Source organism: Agelaius phoeniceus, chromosome 5 (assembly GCF_051311805.1).
Source record: "Agelaius phoeniceus isolate bAgePho1 chromosome 5, bAgePho1.hap1, whole genome shotgun sequence".
NCBI lineage: Eukaryota > Metazoa > Chordata > Aves > Passeriformes > Icteridae > Agelaius > Agelaius phoeniceus.
In genome coordinates, this window is record NC_135269.1 from 70,871,869 (window position 1) to 70,892,662 (window position 20,794).

Below are 20,794 nucleotides of genomic sequence, written 5' to 3' on the forward strand. Positions count from 1 at the left end.
GATCTTGATTTGAAGACCTTCAGGGGCAGTTGTGGAAAGATGTCCACAAAAGTCTGCACCCCTCCCAGGAGTGAGTATGATTGTATAGGTTTTAGGAAATTAGCATAATTGATAAAAAGCACCAGTTAAGAGGACAAGTGGTGATGTAAGTCCCTTCTCTAGAGCCTCCCCTTGGCACTGGATGTACTTTGTCCATGAGAATGTAACTCAAAAAGTTGTTTTCAACCTTGATTCCCAGGAAGAACCAAGATAGCATTGGGACCCTGCACCTCCTGGGGCTTGGGGCTCTGGGATTTGTTTTGTCTTTCTGCCTAGGGAAAGGCCATGGAAAATTACTGGGAAATCTAGCCACAAATATAATAGGCTACAGGGCTACCAATATATGTGTGAATTCACAGAATCCCTGGCTTGGGAGAGACCTTCAAGGCCATGGAGTCCAGCCCAGCCCCTGGCCCCCAGTGCCACATCCAGGCTGTCAAACACACCCAGGGCTGGGGACTGCACCACCTCCCCGGGCAGCCATTGCTGAACTTGATCCCCCTTGCTGGAAAAGCTTTTTCCTGCCCTCCAGCCTGAATTTCCCTTGGCACAGCTCGAGGCTGTGTGCTCTGGTTGTGTCAGTGCTGCTGGAGAAAGAGCCCAGGCCCAGCTGAGCACAGGCACCTTTCAGGAGCTGCAGAGAGTGATGAGTGAATAATACAGGGAGCATAGAAATAAAAAGACAAAAATGGCATCACAGGGACAGAGCCCTGGCACTCTCTGTGCCCAGAATCCACGTGGACACACCTGTGTGGGCACATCACTCATCATCTCTACACCCTGATTATTCACAGTCCTTAGCTCTTGATTTACTCACAGCTCTGCTCGTGCTCCAACACGGCTGTCCCCAAGACCAGCCTGCCCTTGCTGTGTTTGTCATCCCCATGGGACAGGAGCAAATGCCACTTGTTCCAGGGACAGAAATCCTGGTGCTGTCTCCTTTCACAGCACAGACAGAGCCTTCAGCAGTGCCTGAGATCTGTGCCTCTACCAGGACCCAGCCCAGACAGGGGTCCCCTGGGCACAGCAGAGTCTGGTTGGGCACAGAACCCCTGTGCTGAGCTCATCTCATGCCCACTGGTGCTCCCAAAATCCTTCTTCCATCTCAAATCCATTGATGGGCAGCAGAAAGCCCTTAGGTACAGGCATAGCAATGTCCAAAAATTTTTTATATATTTTTCATATGTTTGTAGCTGTGTAGACTGCTATTCCATAGTTACCTATCCCCTAGGATTTTTCCTGCCCTTTCTCTTAGATTTTAAAATAATAAGCTGAGCTTCTAACACATTCCTGAAATACTGTTTAGTCTTATTTTCAAGGAGAGGACCTACAAGAAGAACATTTTGTTTTCTGGTCAGAATCTGAGAAGACACAACAAGAAATGGGGCAAAGAAGCCCTGGATCAACTCCAATGGAGCAGAATCCAGGGGGAAAATTGCCTGAATTCTGAATCCAGGGGAAAAATTGTCTGACCAACTGCTCTTCCAACTGGCAAATGTTTGTTAGTTATGATAATTTGTTAAACTTATAAAACTTAGAAAAGGCAACACTGGGTGTACCCATGACCACTGAGACCCCTGGAAGTTTCCAGATAAAGGTCTGCTTTTTATTTTAGTATTTTAACACCATTGCAAGAGTTTTTCTCTTTTGATATTAGGCAAAAGTAGCAGGGGCACAACTAGGGGGAAAAGCCAGGGTCTTCAGCACCAGCTTGTGGGCAGGAGGGCTCTTGCTGCTGCCACTTCTGCAGCCTCTGCTCTGGAATGATGAATTCCTGCAGCACTGGAGCAGCCCCCCACTTCCCAGGGTGCCATTTTTTGCTCAAATCCTGAAGAACACTCCATAAAATGACAGAATCATTAAGGTTAGAAAAGACTTCTGAGATCTTGGAGCCCTGAGGAGGATTGCTACAGCTTTCCCCACAGAGGACTCATGGAATTGCCTAAAGCAAGGAAAACATGAACATGACCAAAAAGAGAGGAATTCTTCCTGTGCCTTCATCAACCTGGACCATTCTTGGTTGCCACATTTCAGTCACAGTGACCCAACCAAATACAGCTTAGCCAGAGCCACAGCAAAAAGTCCATTCATTTGGAGGAGTTAATTAAAATGAACTCTTGGATATGGAGACTTCACCTGCCGCGCTTGTTTGTTTTTCCCAATATAAAAATGCAAGGACCGTTGCGAATTTCTTTTGGTTTCAGCACTTTTCTTATCACATAATTAAAATGCAATGGGAAAGCTGCACTTGCCTTTATTATTCATTGAAATTAGCAGGGAGAGGTCAGCAACTGTGTTTATTGCTGGGTGTTACTTTGGCTGGAGACACTGAGGGTGAGCAAAGGTTGTGTTGGCTGAGAACTGATCCTGAACTGCCCTTCAGCTCCTGCAGCTCCTCACATCCTCACCTGCTGGGGTGGTTTTGCATGGGAGGCATTGATGGAAGGGATGGAGAGCTTCTAGCTACTAGAAAACTGTGCACACTCTTGTGAAAAACAAATGTTAAAGGTGAAAGAAGCTCAGGAACGTTAAGGAGGTAGAGATACCACCTACAAGTAAGCACAAGACCAAAGAATAAACCTAACCATAAACAGTATTTCTCAGATTATCCATAACTGTGAGACTACCATCAAACAAACCAAACAAATAAAAGCCATACAGAATAGCAGACAATATTCCAAATATGAATATAGAAAAGCCTAACAAATTAACTACATCACACTACCCCAAACACACCAAGGTAAACACTGTGTACTCACAATAATTAAAACCACCACTAAATAATTAGAGACTTACCCTATACTTCATGCTATGTCCTGTAACACCATCTTAGGTCTTAAAAAACAAATATTTTAAAAACATAAAACCCCTAAAAAAACTGAATCAAGCAACAAAACTCATTTCAAAACCAACCTTATCAGCACCCAAACTAAAGAACATAACATTGAGTGTACCATATCCCCTACCATACACCAAATACAAAGTAAAGAAATAGAATAAACTATTGAAAACCACTGCACCTACATCACCCCTGTGGGGTCTGAGGATGATGCTCTCTGCTCATTCCCACCTGGGCCACATCCCTGCCATTCAACTGCTCCCAGACACTGCTTAGAAGAGCAAAAAATGCTGAACTTTGGGCTGGGATGGGAAATGGTGCTCTTAGAAAGTGCCCCACTCATGGCCAAAGTCAATTCTGCTGTCACAGAGTGTTTCTTGTGTGCTTTCCTCATGGGGTCATGAGGACAGAGTCACTTTGACCTCCCTCCTTCATGGCTCTGCATATTCCTGTTTCTGAATGTTTTCTGTCCTGGCTCACCTTCGGAGAGACACACACTCGTGTTTTGGGAGGGATGCACAGGTTTTTGAGCACAGCTTTCCCTATCCTGGGCTTTATTTGTATCCCAGGGCTGGGCAAGGTGCTCAGAGCAGATTTCCCCCTGCTCCAGGGACACCCTGAGATGTTTCCTCAAGGTTTTTGTGCACACTCAGGGGATTCCTGAGCCCTTTCTTGGCCTTCCTGCAGGGAAGGGCTGTGTGAGGAAGACTCAGGGCCAGCCTGACTGCACAAAACAAGGAGGAAAAGCTTCAGGGCAGGCTTAGAATCTCCAGTTTCAGTTTTGCAGCCTGATTTCCCTGCCCAAACACAAATCACTTCACCTCTGATAGTTCACTGAGCTATCCTGGGCTTTATCCCAGGGCTGAGCAAGGTGCTCAGAGCAGATTTCCCCCTGCTCCAGGGACACCCTGAGATGTTTCCTCAAGGTTTTTGTGCAGACTCAGGGGATTCCTGAGCCCTTTCCTGGCCTTCCTGCAGGGAAGGGCTGTGTGAGGAAGACTCAGGGCCAGCCTGACTGCACAAAACAAGGAGGAAAACCTCCAGGGCTGGCTTGGAGTCTCCAGTCTCAGTTTTACAGCCTGATTTCCCTGCCCAAACACAAATCACTTCACCTCTGATAGTTCACTGAGCACCTGAGCAATGACAGGGAAAGGATCCCCAGCTGTCCCCAACTCTTCCTGGCCTCACTGCTCCCCTTCTCCACAAGCTCAGGGGGCCACAAACAGACCTGCAAGGAAATGGGAAGGGAGAAGGTGACCCTGCCATCCATGCTCACAGCATTAAGTGAGCCCTGCCAGCTCTGTCCTGCTGGCAGCACCCTGTCCCCTCTCTGCTGGGATCCAGCACAAAGGACAGACACACTCCAATCCAATTTGTTACACTCCCACCTTCCAGGGAGAGGGAGGAGAGGGGGAGGGAGGTAAAAATCCCATTAACTTTATCAAGCCTTCCAATCAGGAGCAGTGGTAAATGCAAACTCAGGAGACAGCTGCTGTGAAGCCTTTATATTTCATTCAGCAGATAGTGTATCTTTTTATTGCACGCAGGAATTACTTCTTTGCTCCTTTTTTTCTCTCTTTTTTTTTTTTTTTTTTTTTTTTTAAGGAACAACCTTTCTGTTCAGCTTGACTGGGAAAAAGGAAATTCCAGGGCCCCTTTGGCAATGAGGTGAATGCAGCAGTGCCTGGCTAAGGGGGTGACTCTGTGGGGAGAGGGAAGATGGGGAGATGTCACCCTGCACCTCAAATCCCACAGGAAATGTTACATCTCCCTCTGATCCAGGCCTAGGAAGAGAGGTGAAACTCAGCTCTGTTTCTGGGGTGGAGAAAGGGATGGGAACAAAAGTTTATCTCAGAACATGGAGCTGAAAAATGACAGAGAAATATTTCATCCTGTATGGAGTGAATCATAGAATCACAGATTGGTTTGGGTTGGAAGGGACCTTAAAGATCACCCAGTGCCACCCCTGCCATGGCAGGGACACCTTCCACTGTCCCAGGGTGCTCCAAGCCCCATCCAGCCTGGCCTTGGACATTCCAGGGATCCAGGGGCAGCCACAGCTGCTCTGGGTAATCTGTGCCAGGGCCCCAGCACCCTCAGAGGGAAGAATTTCTGTCTTAAAATCTAATCTAAAACTCCCCTTCTTTTAGTATTAAACCATTTTCCCTTGTCCTGTCACTCCAGGCCCTTGCCCAGAGTCCCTCTCCAGCTCTCTTGAAGCCCCTTTAGGCACTGGAAGTTGCTCTGAAGTCTCTCTGGGGTCTCCTCCAGCTCTCCCAGCCTGTCTTCAGGAGAGATGAATGCAAACTCTCTGTCTTACCCTACACATACTGCAGTTAGACCCAGTCTAAATCCTTCCAGTTTAAATGAGCCCACATCCCAGCACTGCAGGGCTGGTGAGGCAGTGAAATCTCACCTGGCATGGTCCACAATGAACCTGGGACAGCATCACTGAGAGCAAGCCAAGCCAACAGCTCCCTCCCTCCCTCCACCTCTGACCTCAGCACCACCTTCCAAAAAGCATCCAGAGCCCAGGGAAGAGCAAACACCTCGGCATGAAGCCACATTCCTGTTTTGTGACCCTCACACCTTGCTGCTTTCCCAAAGATGGGGTGTTTCATGTGTGGGAGAGATCTTTTAAAAATGATAATAACAAAAATCATCACCGTGGAAAGAAGTCATTACTCAGAGGGCTCCAATTTGGGGGTTTGGACTAAAACCTAACCTCAGGGTGTCCAAAAATCAAGGCTTTCAGCTGACAACCCCCTCCAGGAGTTGCCTGGGCAACTGCCAAACGTTGTGACATTTGCCACACACACAAGTCCCTCTGCCTGCAGCTACCCTGCATTTAACAGCTCAAAACAACTCATTAGCTTGTTTGCTTTCTGCCATGTGAGCAATCTGGCCTGAGCGTGGACAGAAAGCCCAGAAAATGGTGATGGGAGCAGGAAATGATGCTGCTGTTTGAAAGCCACGGGTTCCAAGGCCAGATTGCAGCCATCTGCTCTGCCCTGCTCTGCTCCAGCCCCTCTGCCGCCCTGAGCTCAGTGCAGGCTGATCCTGAGAGCTCTGGGATGGCTCCTGAGGGCCTGCAGGGCTTTCTGCACTCCCCTTGCTGCCTTCAGCATCTCTGAAGGATGCCAGGTGCCAAGGAGCATCATTTCCTTGAGGAAAAGCTGGGATGGAGCTGTGGCTGGGTGTGTGGACCCTCTTGTATTTGTGCTCCCCCCAGATGAAGGAAGGAATGATGAATCTGACTCCATGTTCTTAGAAGGTTATTATATTATATTATATTATGGAATACTATACTAAACTGTACTAAAGAATACAGAAAGGATACTTACACTATGCTAAAAAGATAATAATGAAAACTCCTGACTCTCTCCAGAGCCCCAACACAGCTTGGCCCTGATTGGCCAAAGAGTGAAAACAACTCCCAGCAGAATCCAATGAAACAATCACCTGTGGGTAAACAATCTCCAACCACATTCCACATGTGAGCACAACACAGGAGAAGCAAATGAGATAAGAATTGTTTTCCTTTTCTCTGAGGCTTCTCAGCTTCCCAGGAGAAAAATCCTATGTGAAGGGATTTTTTTAGAGAATGTGAATGCCACACTCTTGTTCCTGTTTCACCCATGCTCCTCCCACCTTGTTATCTGCATTGCTGCTATCTTCTACTGGATAAGGGGTTTTTAGTTTATATTTTAATTGTTTCCCCCCCCCGAGCTGCCTCATCGAGAGGTATATATAAATTAGTTTATATTTTAACAATTAAAATATAAACTAATTTAATTGTTTCCCAGAGCTGCCCAATAGCAAGTCTGCTGTCACTGTGGGCAAGCCTGTTCTCTGAGGGGGTGCACATGCTCATGCCAACTTTCCAGAACTTTCTGCTCCTCAGCACCACTCAGGATGTGATAAAATCACAGATTGGGCTGGGTGGGAAGGGATCTGAAAGTTCCAACCCCTTTCTGTGGACAGCTTCCACCAGACCAGGTTACTTCAAGCCCTGTGCAGTCTGGTCTTGAAGAGGTCACTATTTCCTAAACCAGCAGCAATTCTGGATGCAGAATTGTCAGCCTCCAGCTGGAAACCTGCACACACACACACACACACACACACACACTTCTGGTTCCCAGAACTAAAGTGGAATCCAGTTAATCCCTGTATTTACAGTGTGCAGGTAAAATTCCTGCATCTCATTATGGACACATCCTTCATCGTCACAGCAGAACAAACAATCCCCAGCCACACCCAGCCTGAGATCTGCAGGAATTGCTCTCTGTGACCACCAGATGGGCCAGGAGATGTGGCTGTGAGCCCCATTCCTGTGGTGTGCTGTGCCCTGGCACCCTGCCCTGCCTTCCCCCAGGCTCTCCCCACCTCTCAGCACTCCAGAGCCATCGTGGGTCCTTTTCTGGATGATGTACGTGATCTGCTCTTTACTGCTGCTGGTTTTGGCAGCTTCTTTCGTTATTCTAACTGCCTTTGATGGGCAATTTCTGTCAGGAACTCCTCCCTCCCCTACACATACGCACACTCAGACACTTAACTTCAATCCCTGACCTCTCATTGCTGCCTTCATTATTGCTGCGAATCGTTTCTTGGCCTTGGTCCATTCCTTCTCCTTTTGGTTCCTCTACAGCTCAGCTGGTTTTATAGACTTCATCATTTTACAGCCCAGTCACTTTCACTGAAGGTCACTGAGAGCAAATTCTGGCAGATTCAGCCACAATGGAGTCCCCAGCTCTCCACCAGACATCTCAGCAATGGCCTGAGCAGATTTTTCTACAATTTTTCATATCCTCCAGATTTTTCTACATTTTTTCCATATTCTCCAGGTGTGGTACAACACCTTCCTGTGGACACCAAATTCAGATTACTCCCAGTATTCTCTCTCCAGGTATCTTTTTCCCAGGGATCTTTGGCAAGAGAACAAGAACAGCGCCACTCATGCTTTTTCCAGACCTTTGCCAAGGATGAATTCTCTGGGCAGAAAAGCATGGTGTTGGTCTTTTTAAGGCCAAAGATTTCCTAAGCAAGGAGCATAAACGTCACCAAAATATCCCCTCTGCCCTCTCACTGTGATTTCTCTGCCTTGCAGGGGGTGTGGAGAGAGGCACTTGGTGTTCTTTAAAATGATCTGAGCTTCCCTGCCAGGCCAGCAGCTGGGGCAGAAGACCCCAACATCTCCTGCAGGTGCTGAGCAGTGTCCCCACACCAGCACCCAGCTGGAAGGTGACAGTGGGTACTTGATCTGGGTTATCCTGGAATTTCACAGGGATGCATCAACTTTAGAAGGTGCCAGGAAAACTCTGCCTGAGTGAGCCACACTCAATCCCACCCTGGCTGCAGTAATCCTTGCTTCCCTCTTTTCCAGCTCAGCTGGAAGAAGGAGCAGGGAAGGCAAATTCTTCAAAGGGCTGTTCTTGTGTAGGGGGATACAGTATGGGTAAATGGAGGTGGTATAGAATGTAATCTTATCCCCCAACGAGTTGCAGCGGAACCAAATTAGAAATTAGGAGCAGGCCTGATGTTAACAGGCCACACCTGTAGCCAATGAGAACAGTGTTATAAAAGAGTGGATTGGTGGGATCAGGAGTCAGATGGTTGCTGCAAGGACCAGGAAGAGTCAGTGCTTAGAGGAACTGCCTATGAGAAACACTGAGGTGGTATGAAACTCTGGTGATATGGAATCCTTGCACTACAATGATAATAGAACTCTTGATATATAAGACAAAATTCTTGTGCTCCAAGCACAGATGGGGCAGTTGGTGACCCTTGAAAACCCCAAAACACCTCTTTGCTCTTTGTCCAGAGCAAAGTCTCTGGATGGAGTTTGTCCATCTCCCAGCTCCCCTGTCCCCCCCCTGGCCAGCAGCAATCTCCTACCCAGGTCCATGTCAGCAGCTTTGGGCCGGTGGGAGCAGGGCACGTTCTTGAAGATGGCATCCAGGATCTTCTCCTTGACCTGGGTGATGGTGTCGCAGTTGAGGATCTTCACCGGGATCTCGGGGCTGTTCACGTTGTCGGGGTTCACGCAGCTCAGCACCTGAGGGAGAGGCACCACACCTTGCACAGGGCACTGAAACCCTCTGGCTGCCCCCCCTCGTGGTGTCTGCATCCTACAGGAGGGGTCTAGGGTGCAAAAAACTGTTGTATTTATGGGGTGCCCTGTGGCAGGAAGGAAATTATGAATCTGACTCCATGTTCTCAGAAGGCTAATTTATTATTTTATGATACTAGAATATATTAAAGAATACTAAACTATACTAAAGGATACAGATAGAAGGCTAAAAAGATACTAAAGAAAAACTCGTGACTCTTTCCAGAGCCTTGACACAGCTTGACCCTGATTGGCCATTAATTAAAACAATTCACATGAAACTAATGAAACAATCACCTGTTGGATAAACAATCTCCAACCACATTCCAAAGCAGCACAACACAGGAGAAGCAAATCAGATAATATTGTTTTCCTTTTTCTCTGAGGCTTCCCAGAAGAAAATCCTGGGCAAAGGGGTTTTTCCAGAAAATATGACTGCCATAAAAATGGGTACCAAGGGTATTCCCTCCCTCACACAGGCACAGAGGTGTGGTTTCACCTGGGAGGGTCTTCATTCTATTTAATCATGGAGTCACAGAAGGGTTTGGGTCGGAAGGGGTCTCAATGATCATCTCATTCCACTCCCTGCCATGGACAGGGACACCTTCCACTGTCCCAGGCTGCTCCAAGCCCCCTCCAGCCTGGCCTTGGGCACTGCCAGGGATCCAGGGGCAGCCACAGCTTCTCTGGGCACCTCTAACCCTCATCACCCTCACAGGGAAGAATTTCTTTCTTAACAGCAGAAAATCCATGAACACCAGCTGAGTGCTTTCAGTAAAAAATGTTCATTGAGATGTCAAGGTGACATAATTCAGGAGTGGCCTCCTTGCACTGCCACCTGGTTTTGATAATCCCAGTGAAAATCTTTATGTTTGTCCATCTGCACAGCCATGGAGCTGAGCAGACCCTCCTCAGAAGAATGTTATTAATCTGAAATGCAGGGCTCCTTAAGAAATGAAACACAAACCAACATCAGCAACCTTTGCTTTCACATACAGAAGAAGAAAATCAACCCAAGTGGAGAGGCCTCTCTTTTCTCAGAAGGAAAATTTGATTTTCTCCGCTCTGTCCAAGAATAAATGCAAAGCATGTGGTGAGGGGGGATACCTTAAATACAGAGTATTTAACAGCAATCTCCCTGCTAAGCCTTGCCTGTGTCTCTCTTGACCATTCTGCTCATTTCTGGTGGCACAGGTGTGAAGTCTGTAAAGTTTTATAAACTTAGCACACCTTTGCACTTGAAATGGGTGTTCAGTGATGCTCCAGGCTGTACATGGTCATTAAAATGTTCCTGTGGCACTTTTACAAGCGCAGATATGTTGGTTTTGGTGCCTCAGACAAATTTTACCTTGACTTAAATTCCCTTCTGTAGCATGCAAGAGGTGCTGGACTGTCCATCACTTTCCATCCTCACCTCCAAAAATACAGTGGGAACTCAAAAATGGGGTGAAATCCTATCAGCCTAATTACACACTGCCTCACCAGGCTCCCTTTGGTGATGTTGTGCTCAGCCAAGAGGGACTTGTGAAGATACTGCTTACAAAGAGCTCTGTGATCTTGCTGGATGAAAGGGGAGATGTAAATAGGAGATATTGATTAGATCATAATGTTATTATTTGTATGTCACTTCCAGAAGTATTGAAAAAGCATCATCAATTCAGATCATAATAACAGCAGAGATTTACAGTTCTGGGGCATCTTTCATCTCAAAGGATCACAGAATTGTACACAAAACTGTTGAAATGAATCCAGTGTTGAAGGCCATTAGTTGGTCTGCAGCTCTCTCCTGGGTTATGCCCATTCCCAGCCCACAGGAACCTCTTCCTCTGCAAACTTCTTGGGTGCATCCAGAAAATCCCACCTGATTGCTGAGAGCCTGCACTGGTGTTTAGTTTAGGATCTTAATGATCTTAAAGATGTTTTCCAGATAAAATTATTCTATCACAGGGAAATGGAGCAGTGATGGCAGCCTGGGACAGCTCCTTGGGGTCACACCTGGCTCTGGGGACCAAGTTACTCTCCAGGTTTCTCTCTCAGTGGTCTGAGCTCAGCTAAAATCAGCTGGTGCCAGTCAGGGGAAGTTCTGTGGTGCTATAATCTCTGATAAAAACAGCTGGATTTTGGGTCAGCTCCCCACAGAAGGCACTTGGTGTTCTTTAAAATGATCTGAGCTGCCCTGCCAGGCCAGCAGCTGGGGCAGAAGACCCCAACATCTCCTGCAGGTGCTGAGCAGTGTCCCCACACCAGCACCCAGCTGGAAGGTGACAATGGGTACTTGATCTGGGTTATCCTGGAATTTCACAGGGATGCATCAACTTTAGAAGGTGCCAGGAAAACTCTGCCTGAGTGAGCCACACTCAGTCCCACCCTGGCTGCAGTAATCCTTGCTTCCCTCTTTTCCAGCTCAGCTGGAAGAAGGAGCAGGGCAGGCAATTCTCCCAAGGGCTGTTCGTGTGCTCCAAGCACAGATGGGGCAGTTGGTGACCCCTGAAAACCCCAAAACACCTCTGTGTTCCTTACAATGACTGTCAAGGGTGTCCCTCCAACATTTTAGGGAATTCAAACCCCAGTAAAGGAAGCCAACCCCACTCCCAGAGCACAGTGGCTTTGGCACATATTCCCCATCTTTCCAGTGGAGTTTTCCAGCTGTTCTCATGTGGAGTATGAAACCTTTCTCCATACTCAAGCCAAAAACAAATCCCACTGCTCCGGCAGTGCTTCTCAGAGCCTTCAACACAATCTCTGATGTCAGCTGGTGGGGAAGAGACCCCATGATGGCTTGTGCTCCTACAGGATTGGTCACTCTGAGGGAGGTTTTGTGATATGGATCTCCCAAATGCAGGGCTGCTGCTGCTCCATCACCCACCAGCTTCATTTGGGCTTCAGGGTCACTCAAGGATGTGACTATTTTGGGCACTGAGAGGACACCAGCACTGTTCTGTCACTCTGTGTCCCATCAGGGTGTGGGGTCAGCATGGATGGGAATGGGAGTACATGGAGAAGTTATCTCCGAGCCCTGCTCTCCTACTGACTCTGTGTGGCCTTGGGACATCTCATTTCTCTGGATTTGTGTTTATTGACCTTTTACTCCATCCTTGGGCATTTTTTTTATCTGCCAGCTCTTCCAGCCATGATCTATCTCTGAGTGTCTGTATACATGCAAAGCTTGGCTCAGCTAAGCCCTGATTTCCACTACACATTAGTGGCATTTAAATAATAAAGGCACAGCTTGTGATTACTCCCATGGTTCTGAGTTTGTGTGGTTTTTCCTGAGACCAGGATATCTCTGCAGTTCCAGTCTCAGGGACAGAAATCCTTCTCTCACCTCTGTATTAGGCTGGAATGTTCCATGGGGTTTTCATACAGTGAGGCTTGGTGGAGAAAAAGGAGAAAGACCCCAAAAAAGCCAAGCATAGGAAAGCATTCTGAGAATTATAGAATTGTAGAATGGTTTGGGTTGGAAGGGCCTGAAAGGTGATCTAATTCTATACCCCTGCCATGGGCAGGGACACCTTCCACCATCCCAGGCTGCTCCAAGCCCCATCCAACCTGGCCTGGGGCACTTCCAGGGATCCAGGGGCAGCCACAGCTTCTCTGGGCTCCCTGTGCCAGGGCCTCAACACCCTCACAGGGTAGAATTTTTTTTTTCTAATTTCCAATCTAAACCTATTTTCTTTCAGTTTGAAGTCATTCCCTCTTGTCTTGTCACTCCAGGCCTCTGTAAATATTCTCTCTCCATTTTTCTGTTGGAATTCCCATATTGCAACCACTGAATCAGTTCTGGCTTTATTTCATTACTCTATATTTTTAATAAAAGATGTCAGGCAGCTCAAGGAAGGTAGAAGAAGGACAAAATAAAACAGAAATAAAGAGAAACAGAAACGAAGAACAATCCTATTCATATTCTGCTCCTTCCTAATCTCCTTCACCAGAGCTGATCTCTGTAAATCTGCTGAGATTCCTATCGGGGTATATTTGTCTGCTCTTGAGATGTAAGAGGGAGAGCTGATTATCATCAAACAGCACAAAGCCAGCAGAGGAGAGCTTTGTTCAGCCTGATGTATAATTACTACCCTTTGCTGGCTGCTTCAGATCAAGCCTAAAAGGATCGGGGGGGATTTCCTTTGGTGAAAGTGATCGCTCTGTGGCTGCATTTTTTCCTCTTTTCTGCTCATTTTCTCCATGTGTGATCAGTCTTCTGAAATTTTAGACAGCCACACATAACAGCAGAGAAGCAGCACTCTTGCCAATTCAGTAGGAAAGTCACGTTTTTAATATGCAGAATACAACCGTGGCCTTATTTAAGAATTAAGTCCACCCCCTCATCAGACTTGGATTCAATCAAAGCTCAGCTCTAGACTGGAGTTGAAGAACATGGAAGGGCATTTCTAGCATCAGCCTGCCTGGGCTAAAGTCTAAGACAGGTCTAAGGTTAAGGTCTAAGACTTGGCACTAAATGATCTTTTAGGGTCCCCTCCCAAACCACCTCATGATTCTGTGACTGGACACAGCCCTCAGAGGTATCTGGAGCTAAGTGAGATGAATTTCCCTCATTTGAAAGTGCAAATAAAATAATCTGATCAGTTTAGAGCATCTTCTGACTGTCCTTAAACTTGGGATTTGCTGAGAATAAAGATGGGAAATAGAAAAATTACAAGGATCATTGAAGGCTTAGAAAGTGTTCTTCATCCAGCAGAGACTTAGAGTGGATTTAATGCATCCAGGGAAGAATGAAGGCCCACAAACACCCTAAGAAGAGATATCTAATGCTCTTTAATTGATGCTCTTTAATCAAGTGGGAAGAGGGTGTAATCTCAGAGCAGAAGCTAAAGCTGCACATATGCAATGTGTATCTTACCCTATGCAGACAATTCCATTTTGGGAGAAATGGCTCAGTGACAGGGATTGGTTTTCTTTCCCTTGAAATCTTTAAATCAAGTTCCTTTTTCTTTGACTTGTGCTTTCTCAGGAGGGAGGGCTGCACCAGCTCTAGAGCTGACCTGCACTGTGCACCTCTGACTATTCCTTGATGCTGAAATCCTCATAATTTTTAAATTTTCGTGCCCACCCTTAGGCAGAATTACCCTACTAAAACACAAGAATAAATCACCCCAGAGGTTCAACCACTGGTTTCTGCTGTCTAAATGCCCTTTAGGCATTAGAAGGTTGTGGATCAGCCCAGGGGAAGGTGTGCCCAGAGCACTCACCAGGGTCTTGTAGTCGATCTGCTGCCGGATGAGCTTGTCCTCGCTCAGCGAGTACCGCGCCTCCCCCGTGATGGAGTCGATGGGGCCCTTCTCCATCTGCTGCTTGATGGCACAGAAAAGGGAGAAGAGAGGCTCTCCAGCACACTCCTGCAGGGATGAGAGGTAACCACCAGGTGAAACTGCAGGCTGGAATTGAGAGTCCAGCCTGGGCATCCCAGTGAGTGCCTCGGTTCACCAACCCAAATGGCTCATGGTGGATATCAATGGGAACCAGTCCATTCCAACAGCACAGGATCAGAGGTGACCCCCAGCTTCCACAGAGTGCAACCAGCCCTTGGGCACATGGTGGGACCCTTAGGGATGGCCCTGTGCAGCCCCAGGAGCTGAAGTTGATGGTACAAAGCTCTTGGGCACATGGTAGGACCCTTGGGATGGTCCTGTGCAGCCCCAGGAGTTGGATTTGATGGTACAAAGCTCTTGGGCACATGGTGGGACCTGTGGGGATTGTCCTGTGCAGCCCCAGGAGCTGGATTTGATGGTGCAAAGCTCTTGGGCAAACGAGGGAAGTTTTGTGATGTGGATTTCCCAAATGCAGTGTTGCTGCTCCATCACCCACCAGCTTCATTTGGGCTTCAGGGTCACTCAAGGATGGGACTATTTGGGCACTGAGAGGACACCAGCACTGTTCTGTCATTAAGAAGTCTGTGTCCTGTCAGGATGTGGGGTCAATGTGGAAGGGAATGGGAGTGGGAGCACATGGAGAAGTTATCTCCGAGCCTTGGGACCCTTGGGGATGGTCCTGTGTAGAACCAGGAGCTGGATTTGATGGTACAAAGCTCTTGGGCACATGGTGGGACCTTTGGGGATGGTCCTGTGCAGCACCAGGAGCTGAACTTGATGGTGCAAAGCTCTTGGGCACATGGTGGGACCTTTGGGGATGGTCCTGTGCAGCCCCAGGAACTGAACTTGATGGTGCAAAGCTCTTGGGCACATGGTGGGACCCTTGGGGATGGTCCTGTGCAGCACCAGGAGTTGGACTTGATGGTCTCTGTGGGTCCCTTCCAGCTCAGCTTATTCTGTGACTCTTTGAGTGTCATGGTGTCAGTGTTCCCTGGCAATGCTGGGCCTGTTCAGGTGATTGCCACCAGGCCAGGGCTTTGCACTGGTGGAGCAGGTAGTGGATGGGTCCCAAATGGCCTGGAAGCAGGTTTTAAAGGGAGATGGATGGCTGGTGCCACGTCCTGGGTGTCTGGGCAGAGTCCACAGACTCCCCAAGCACTCTCATGCTGCAGGCAAACAGGAATTTGCAGGCAAACAGCAATTCTCAGGCCCAGATGTGCCCCTGGACCCATGTGGAGGTGACAGAAGTGTGGGGCCCAGCACAGGATAGCAAAAAGCACCCCCAGGCAGGCACAGCCCAGCTCATCTGTCCCTAATTTCTCCTCCTCATCATTTCCACTCACTCTTCCCACACTTTTCCTCCCTTGCTGCACCCCGAGGAGCTTTCTGCTCCTGCCTCCCTTCCCCTTCCTCCCTCCCTCCTTCCTGCCCTCCTCGCCCTCTCCTCTCGTGTCCCAGCTCAACCAGCCAGGTCATTTTCCTCTAGTGTAAATCCCAGCAAAAACAAGTTAATAATCGAGGCAAAGTGGCCCCTTTTTCAGTCCCTACACCTGTCTCCCACTTAATTAGCTTATCTGCCAGCAGCATATTGCTTCTGTGTGCCTGTCTCCTGCCCTTATCAGGCCTCTGTTCAGGCTAAGGCAAGAAGACAAGTAGCTGAGTGGGGTGAAAAAAGCCTATTATAAAAGCAGCTCTTTAGAGAGTCACCTCCTTATATCCTTTCCTTTCAGCTGAAAGCAGGGATCTGATACTGGAGTCACTGAAATTACCTTCCAGGGACCTTCAAAACTTTCCCATGTGCTCGTCCTTGAACTGGTTGTGTCTGGGGAAGGCTCAGGGGGGTTGGGGTTTATTTGTACAGCCTCAAATTGCCTGGCAGAGGTGGTTATCCTGTCCAAATGAGGATGTGAGGTGGGAGGATATTTAGCAGCTGCAGTGGGAGTGGGGATAGCGGTGCAGAGCTCAGCTCCTTCCAGAAAGGCTGGCTCTGAGCTTGGCAATTGTGATTCTTGAGGCTCAGTGTGGGTCCTGCAGGGGAAATTGGATCCCTCCACAGTCAGAGGCAGGGCTCAAAGACTGAAAGACTTTTTTCAACCACACAAAGCCCAAGGAGACCTTCCAGGAGGAATGAGAGAGCTCAGGGGGTGCCTCAAATCCTTGCACTCAAGTTCTTTCTCACAGCTTTGCTGATGGGTGCCCCTCCACTCCTTGTGGGGCTGTGTCTCAGTGCTGCCTCTGAGCTGGGGTGGAAGGAGATCTCCATCCCCTGTGCACTGGAAATATGGGTCACCACATGATGGAGACCTCAGTCTGCTGTTAAAAGGACAGCGTTTTCCACACAGGTCTCAGGCAGGCTCTGAAATCCTTCCCATTTCCACACTGACCCTTAAATCCCACCTCTGTACAAGAGAGGGACCAACAAGTTGCCTCTCTAACAGTGTGTCCCTCTTTGTTCTCCCTGGGTCAGAAAATAGCCCATCTCCTATTAGGCAGTGACCTCCTTCCAGAGGCAAAATAAAAAAAAAAAAAAGCCTTTAACTTGTTATCTGGGAAGTTTTCACCCCAACTGATCCTCACCAAGAAGAAATGCTTGACAGCAGCTGTTTTTCCAGGCATGCTCCTCCTCTTACCTTGAGGAACTTGTAGAGGAGGAAGGTGAACCAGTTGGTGAGCATTTTCTCAGCCACAGACTCTGTCCTAAAGTGGAGAAAAAAGAGAATTGGGAATGAGTTTGTCACGCTGGTCCTATCAAAATATTGCCTTTGTCCATCTTCCAGCCCAGTGGGAAGTCTGGCACCATCAGGATTTAGCACATCCTAGGATCCCTGTTTTAGTTTTGGATCTAGGAAACCTGCAGGAAAACCCTTGCTGCCCTGTTGATTCTCCTGTGACTACAAGTCCCTGTGCGTGTCTGTTTTCCAGTGTCTCCATCAAGGAGGAGGAGTTGATGACATTTGAGGGAATCTTCTCCAAAGAGCTCAGGGCGGATAAATCCATCAAATCTGAGGAGCTCGGAGCGAGGCCATATGTCAAGGAGGCTGGATAAATACTCAGGAGAGACAGATCTCAGTCTCTGGGGAGCAGTTATCTGGCACTGCCTATCTCCCTGGCATTTGGGAGTGATTACACTCCTCAATGTGTCACTGTGGCACATACACAGAGCTCATCCTTCTGCCCTTGGGTGCTCTGTCCTCAATCAAACAAAAATCCATCTCCAGGCTTCAGGGTGAGCTTCTCCTGCAGAAACTTGTGCTGGCTTCAGCACATGCATTGGAGAAAAAACAAGAGAAATCTGGGGAAACCAAGAAAAAAAGAAGAGTCCCTGCCTAGAAGCATTAAAGCGGGTCTCACATAAGCCATGCAGAGGTTCTTCCTTGTTGCTGCTGCTGTTCACTGCCCAGAAAATCTCTCTGGGGCCACAAATGTCATGCAGGATGAACACTGGACACAGTGTTCATCTCCTTTCTTCTGTCAAACTCCTCCAAAACTTCAAAAGATTCCCTTTCACAGACTCATGGGGGAGGGAAGGGAAGCACCAAGCTGAATCCAGCTTCTCCAAAGAGCTGTCTGAGGGCCTCACACCAACATCTGACCCAAGGCACTGAGCTATTCACACGTTCTGTTCTGGTGCTGCTCAGTGCAGGACTTCTCTGACTTCTCCTGGTGCTCCCAGGGTTTGGAACACTGGATGTGCCTTCTTTGTTCACTGGCTCTCCTTCCAAAGGCCACAATTAATGTCCAGCAGAGAGGATTAGACTTAGAAAAAGGCTGGAGGAAGGAGGAAGAGGGAAGATGGGATGCTCAGAGTGAGCAAGAAGGGAAGACAAAGAGATGGAGAAAGGGGAAGGAAAAGGAGGAAATGAAGGGGGGAGGCAGTGCCATCCAGCATCAGAGAAGAAGCACAGGCAGGAAGCCTGGGGACAGCTGGAGGGTGTCACCAGCCAGGCTGTAGGTCCTGATCACATCAGGGAGTCAAGTGACACCAAAGCAAAGCCTCTGCCCCTGGCATTGCTGCCCTGAATGCCAGGAAGTGCCTTCTGCTCCTTTTCTGCTGGTTCTGCACAGTGGGCAGATGAAAAATCCCCCCAGCCCAGCGGTCACTAGAGATCTCCTCTGTGTCCAAGCTGTCCATTGTAATCATCTGGGGGCTCCTCAGAGTCAGCTCTGAGCTGTGGCAAAGGCCACTCGTCTCCAGAAACCCTCCCTGATTGTATGTAGGCTCCTTGAACCAGGAGGGTTGATCCAGTCTGTGAAAGGGAGAGGAATCTGATCCTAAAGGCAGAAGAGGGAGCACTTCCCTAGGCAAGGAAAGGACATTAATTACACAGCAGTAGATTCCAAACTTGAGGTTTCCCACAGAACTGTGGAGTCTAGACCTTAGGCCAGGCCAAGAAGCATCAATTCAAACTTGTTCCTTGGATGAAACCAGTTCTGTTGCCTCTCTCCTCTGCTGATTTCCACAAACTCCCAGCTCTGGGAGAGAAATGAGATCCCAAAATGCAGCTGAAGACTCTCCAGGTGCCTGTAGTTAACTCAGGAACAAGAAACAAAGCCGGGAAATCCATATCCCAGGCAGGAGATGGAAGCTGACATCCTCTCACCAGGGATTTAATAGACCATATATGTGATATTCCTATAGCTCCTACACAACATGACTGGAGCTTTCAGATTAAAAGGAAATGTAAGCATAAATTAAAATTGTAAGCATGCAAAGAGCTCAAAATAAGGATTGAGCTCTTTCTCTCCTTGTGAAACTTTCTGTAGTATCCACATGAAAATCCAGAGGTGGATTCATTCTGTAACTTTTGATCATTGACTACTTTTTGGTTAGGGAGGAGACAGAGCAAGATCTACATCTCCAAAGATGATTATGATGTTTATGTGGGCACTGTGGGAAATAGTCAAGGTAAGAAGACTTCCAGAAAGCTGTAAAAGGAGGCCTTAGAAATAGAAAGAACAGAAAACTTAGAACTAGGTGCAGCTGCAAAGTCTGAAAGAAGAAAAAGTTACAATAGTACGAGCAAGCAAGGACATGAAACAATAGCTTGAGTTTTAGGCTTGGCTAAGAAAGACCTTAAGACTGCAGAAAAATAAGCTTAGCAAGATAGTAGAAGCTTTTAAGCTTAATAATGGTTTAGGTAGAAGGTTTTAAGCTTAAGTGTGTTTTGCTAATAGAAAGCATACAAGCAAGCATTGTGTAAAGCAGGTGTACATGTGCTTTTAGTAATTGGCTAGAAAAATTGTCTGTAAGCTTTAGCAATATGCTATTGGCTAGAAAGTTTTTTAAATGCTCTGTAACAAAGTGTCTTAGGTTGGAAATGAGATATTCTATTCCTATGTGTCAGAGCTGGGGCAGTTCTCTCTGTCCATGGGGCAGTTTTTTCTTTCTCTCTCCCACAGCCAATCCTCCCTGCAGGAGATCTCTGCTCTCCATGGCCACTGAGTGTCCCTGCAGGGCTGATCCAATCCCAGCATCCCATGGGGAGATGCTGCATTGCCCAGGGGAGGAGCCAAGCATTCCTACCTGGATCCAATCTGAGCCTGGGCACAGCCCAGCAGCCTTTGCCCAGTGCATTGCCAGAGGAGCAGCTTCTGCTGCCCTGCATTGCCAGAGGGAGCCCAGGCCCATCTCCAGCAGCCCTGGAGCTGCAGAGGAAAACTCCCCCCTTGTGCAGGATCCCTGCTCCAGCAGAGCCACAGCTGGCACTGCAGGAGGGCTGAGCCCCCATGGGATGGGGCTGGGCCCCCATCCTGACACACAGGGGGACGGGGCATGTGCTGATTCTGGCAGTGTTTCTTTTTGTTGTTTGTACTATTGCATTTGTATTTTTAATTTTTCTTTTAAAGAACTGGTATTCCTGTTCCCATATCTTTGCCTGAGAGCCTTTTAACTTCAAAATGATAATAATTTGGAGGGAGGTGGTGTGCATTTTCCATTTCAGGGGAGGCTCCTGCCTTCCTTAGCAGACAGTCTTTTCAAACCAAGACACAAAGCAATCTTAGGCCCCTGCTGGTTGTACATCAGCTATTGCCATCTTCCAATTGTCTCAAAAATGTAATGAGGCTACAATAAACCTCAAGGAACATCTCCCAGCACTCCCATCCTGCTCATGAGAAACCTCAACACAGGCACAGCCCTCCCAGCCCGGCTCCCTCCGTGCCCAGCCATCCTTACCTCCGTAGCAGCAGCTTGGGGTGGTTCTTGCTCTCCAGGTTCTTGTCAATGAGGTCGGCCAGGAGCTGTTTGAGGACGTCGGTGGCGTACTCCAGCTTGCTCTGCAGCACCGTCATGATCAGCGAGGCCACGTTGCCGCGGTCGCGCATGGAGAAGCTGCGCTGCGACTCCAGCGTGCGGATGAAGGACAGCAGGAACACCTTGTTGTTGATGAGCTGGGCAAAGAGCTTCAGGCCCTTCTCCACCCGCTCCTGACGGTAGCCAGGGACCTGTGCAAGAAGAAAGGGAGTTTCTCAGGTTTTGTG

General features: G+C 48.1%; 1 protein-coding gene across 1 annotated transcript in view; it reads right to left on the minus strand.

Moving 5' to 3' along the window:
- The window catches only part of PLXNA4 (plexin A4), a 510,265-nt gene that overhangs the window by 30,899 nt on the left and 458,572 nt on the right, over positions 1-20,794 (minus strand). Inside the window, exons 22-25 of the mRNA XM_077179282.1 lie at positions 20,490-20,758; positions 16,945-17,011; positions 14,195-14,341; positions 8,774-8,933 (exon numbers count right to left, since the gene is read on the minus strand). Coding sequence (XP_077035397.1) covers positions 8,774-8,933; positions 14,195-14,341; positions 16,945-17,011; positions 20,490-20,758 — 643 coding nt within the window. The remainder of the gene's footprint in view (positions 1-8,773; positions 8,934-14,194; positions 14,342-16,944; positions 17,012-20,489; positions 20,759-20,794) is intronic.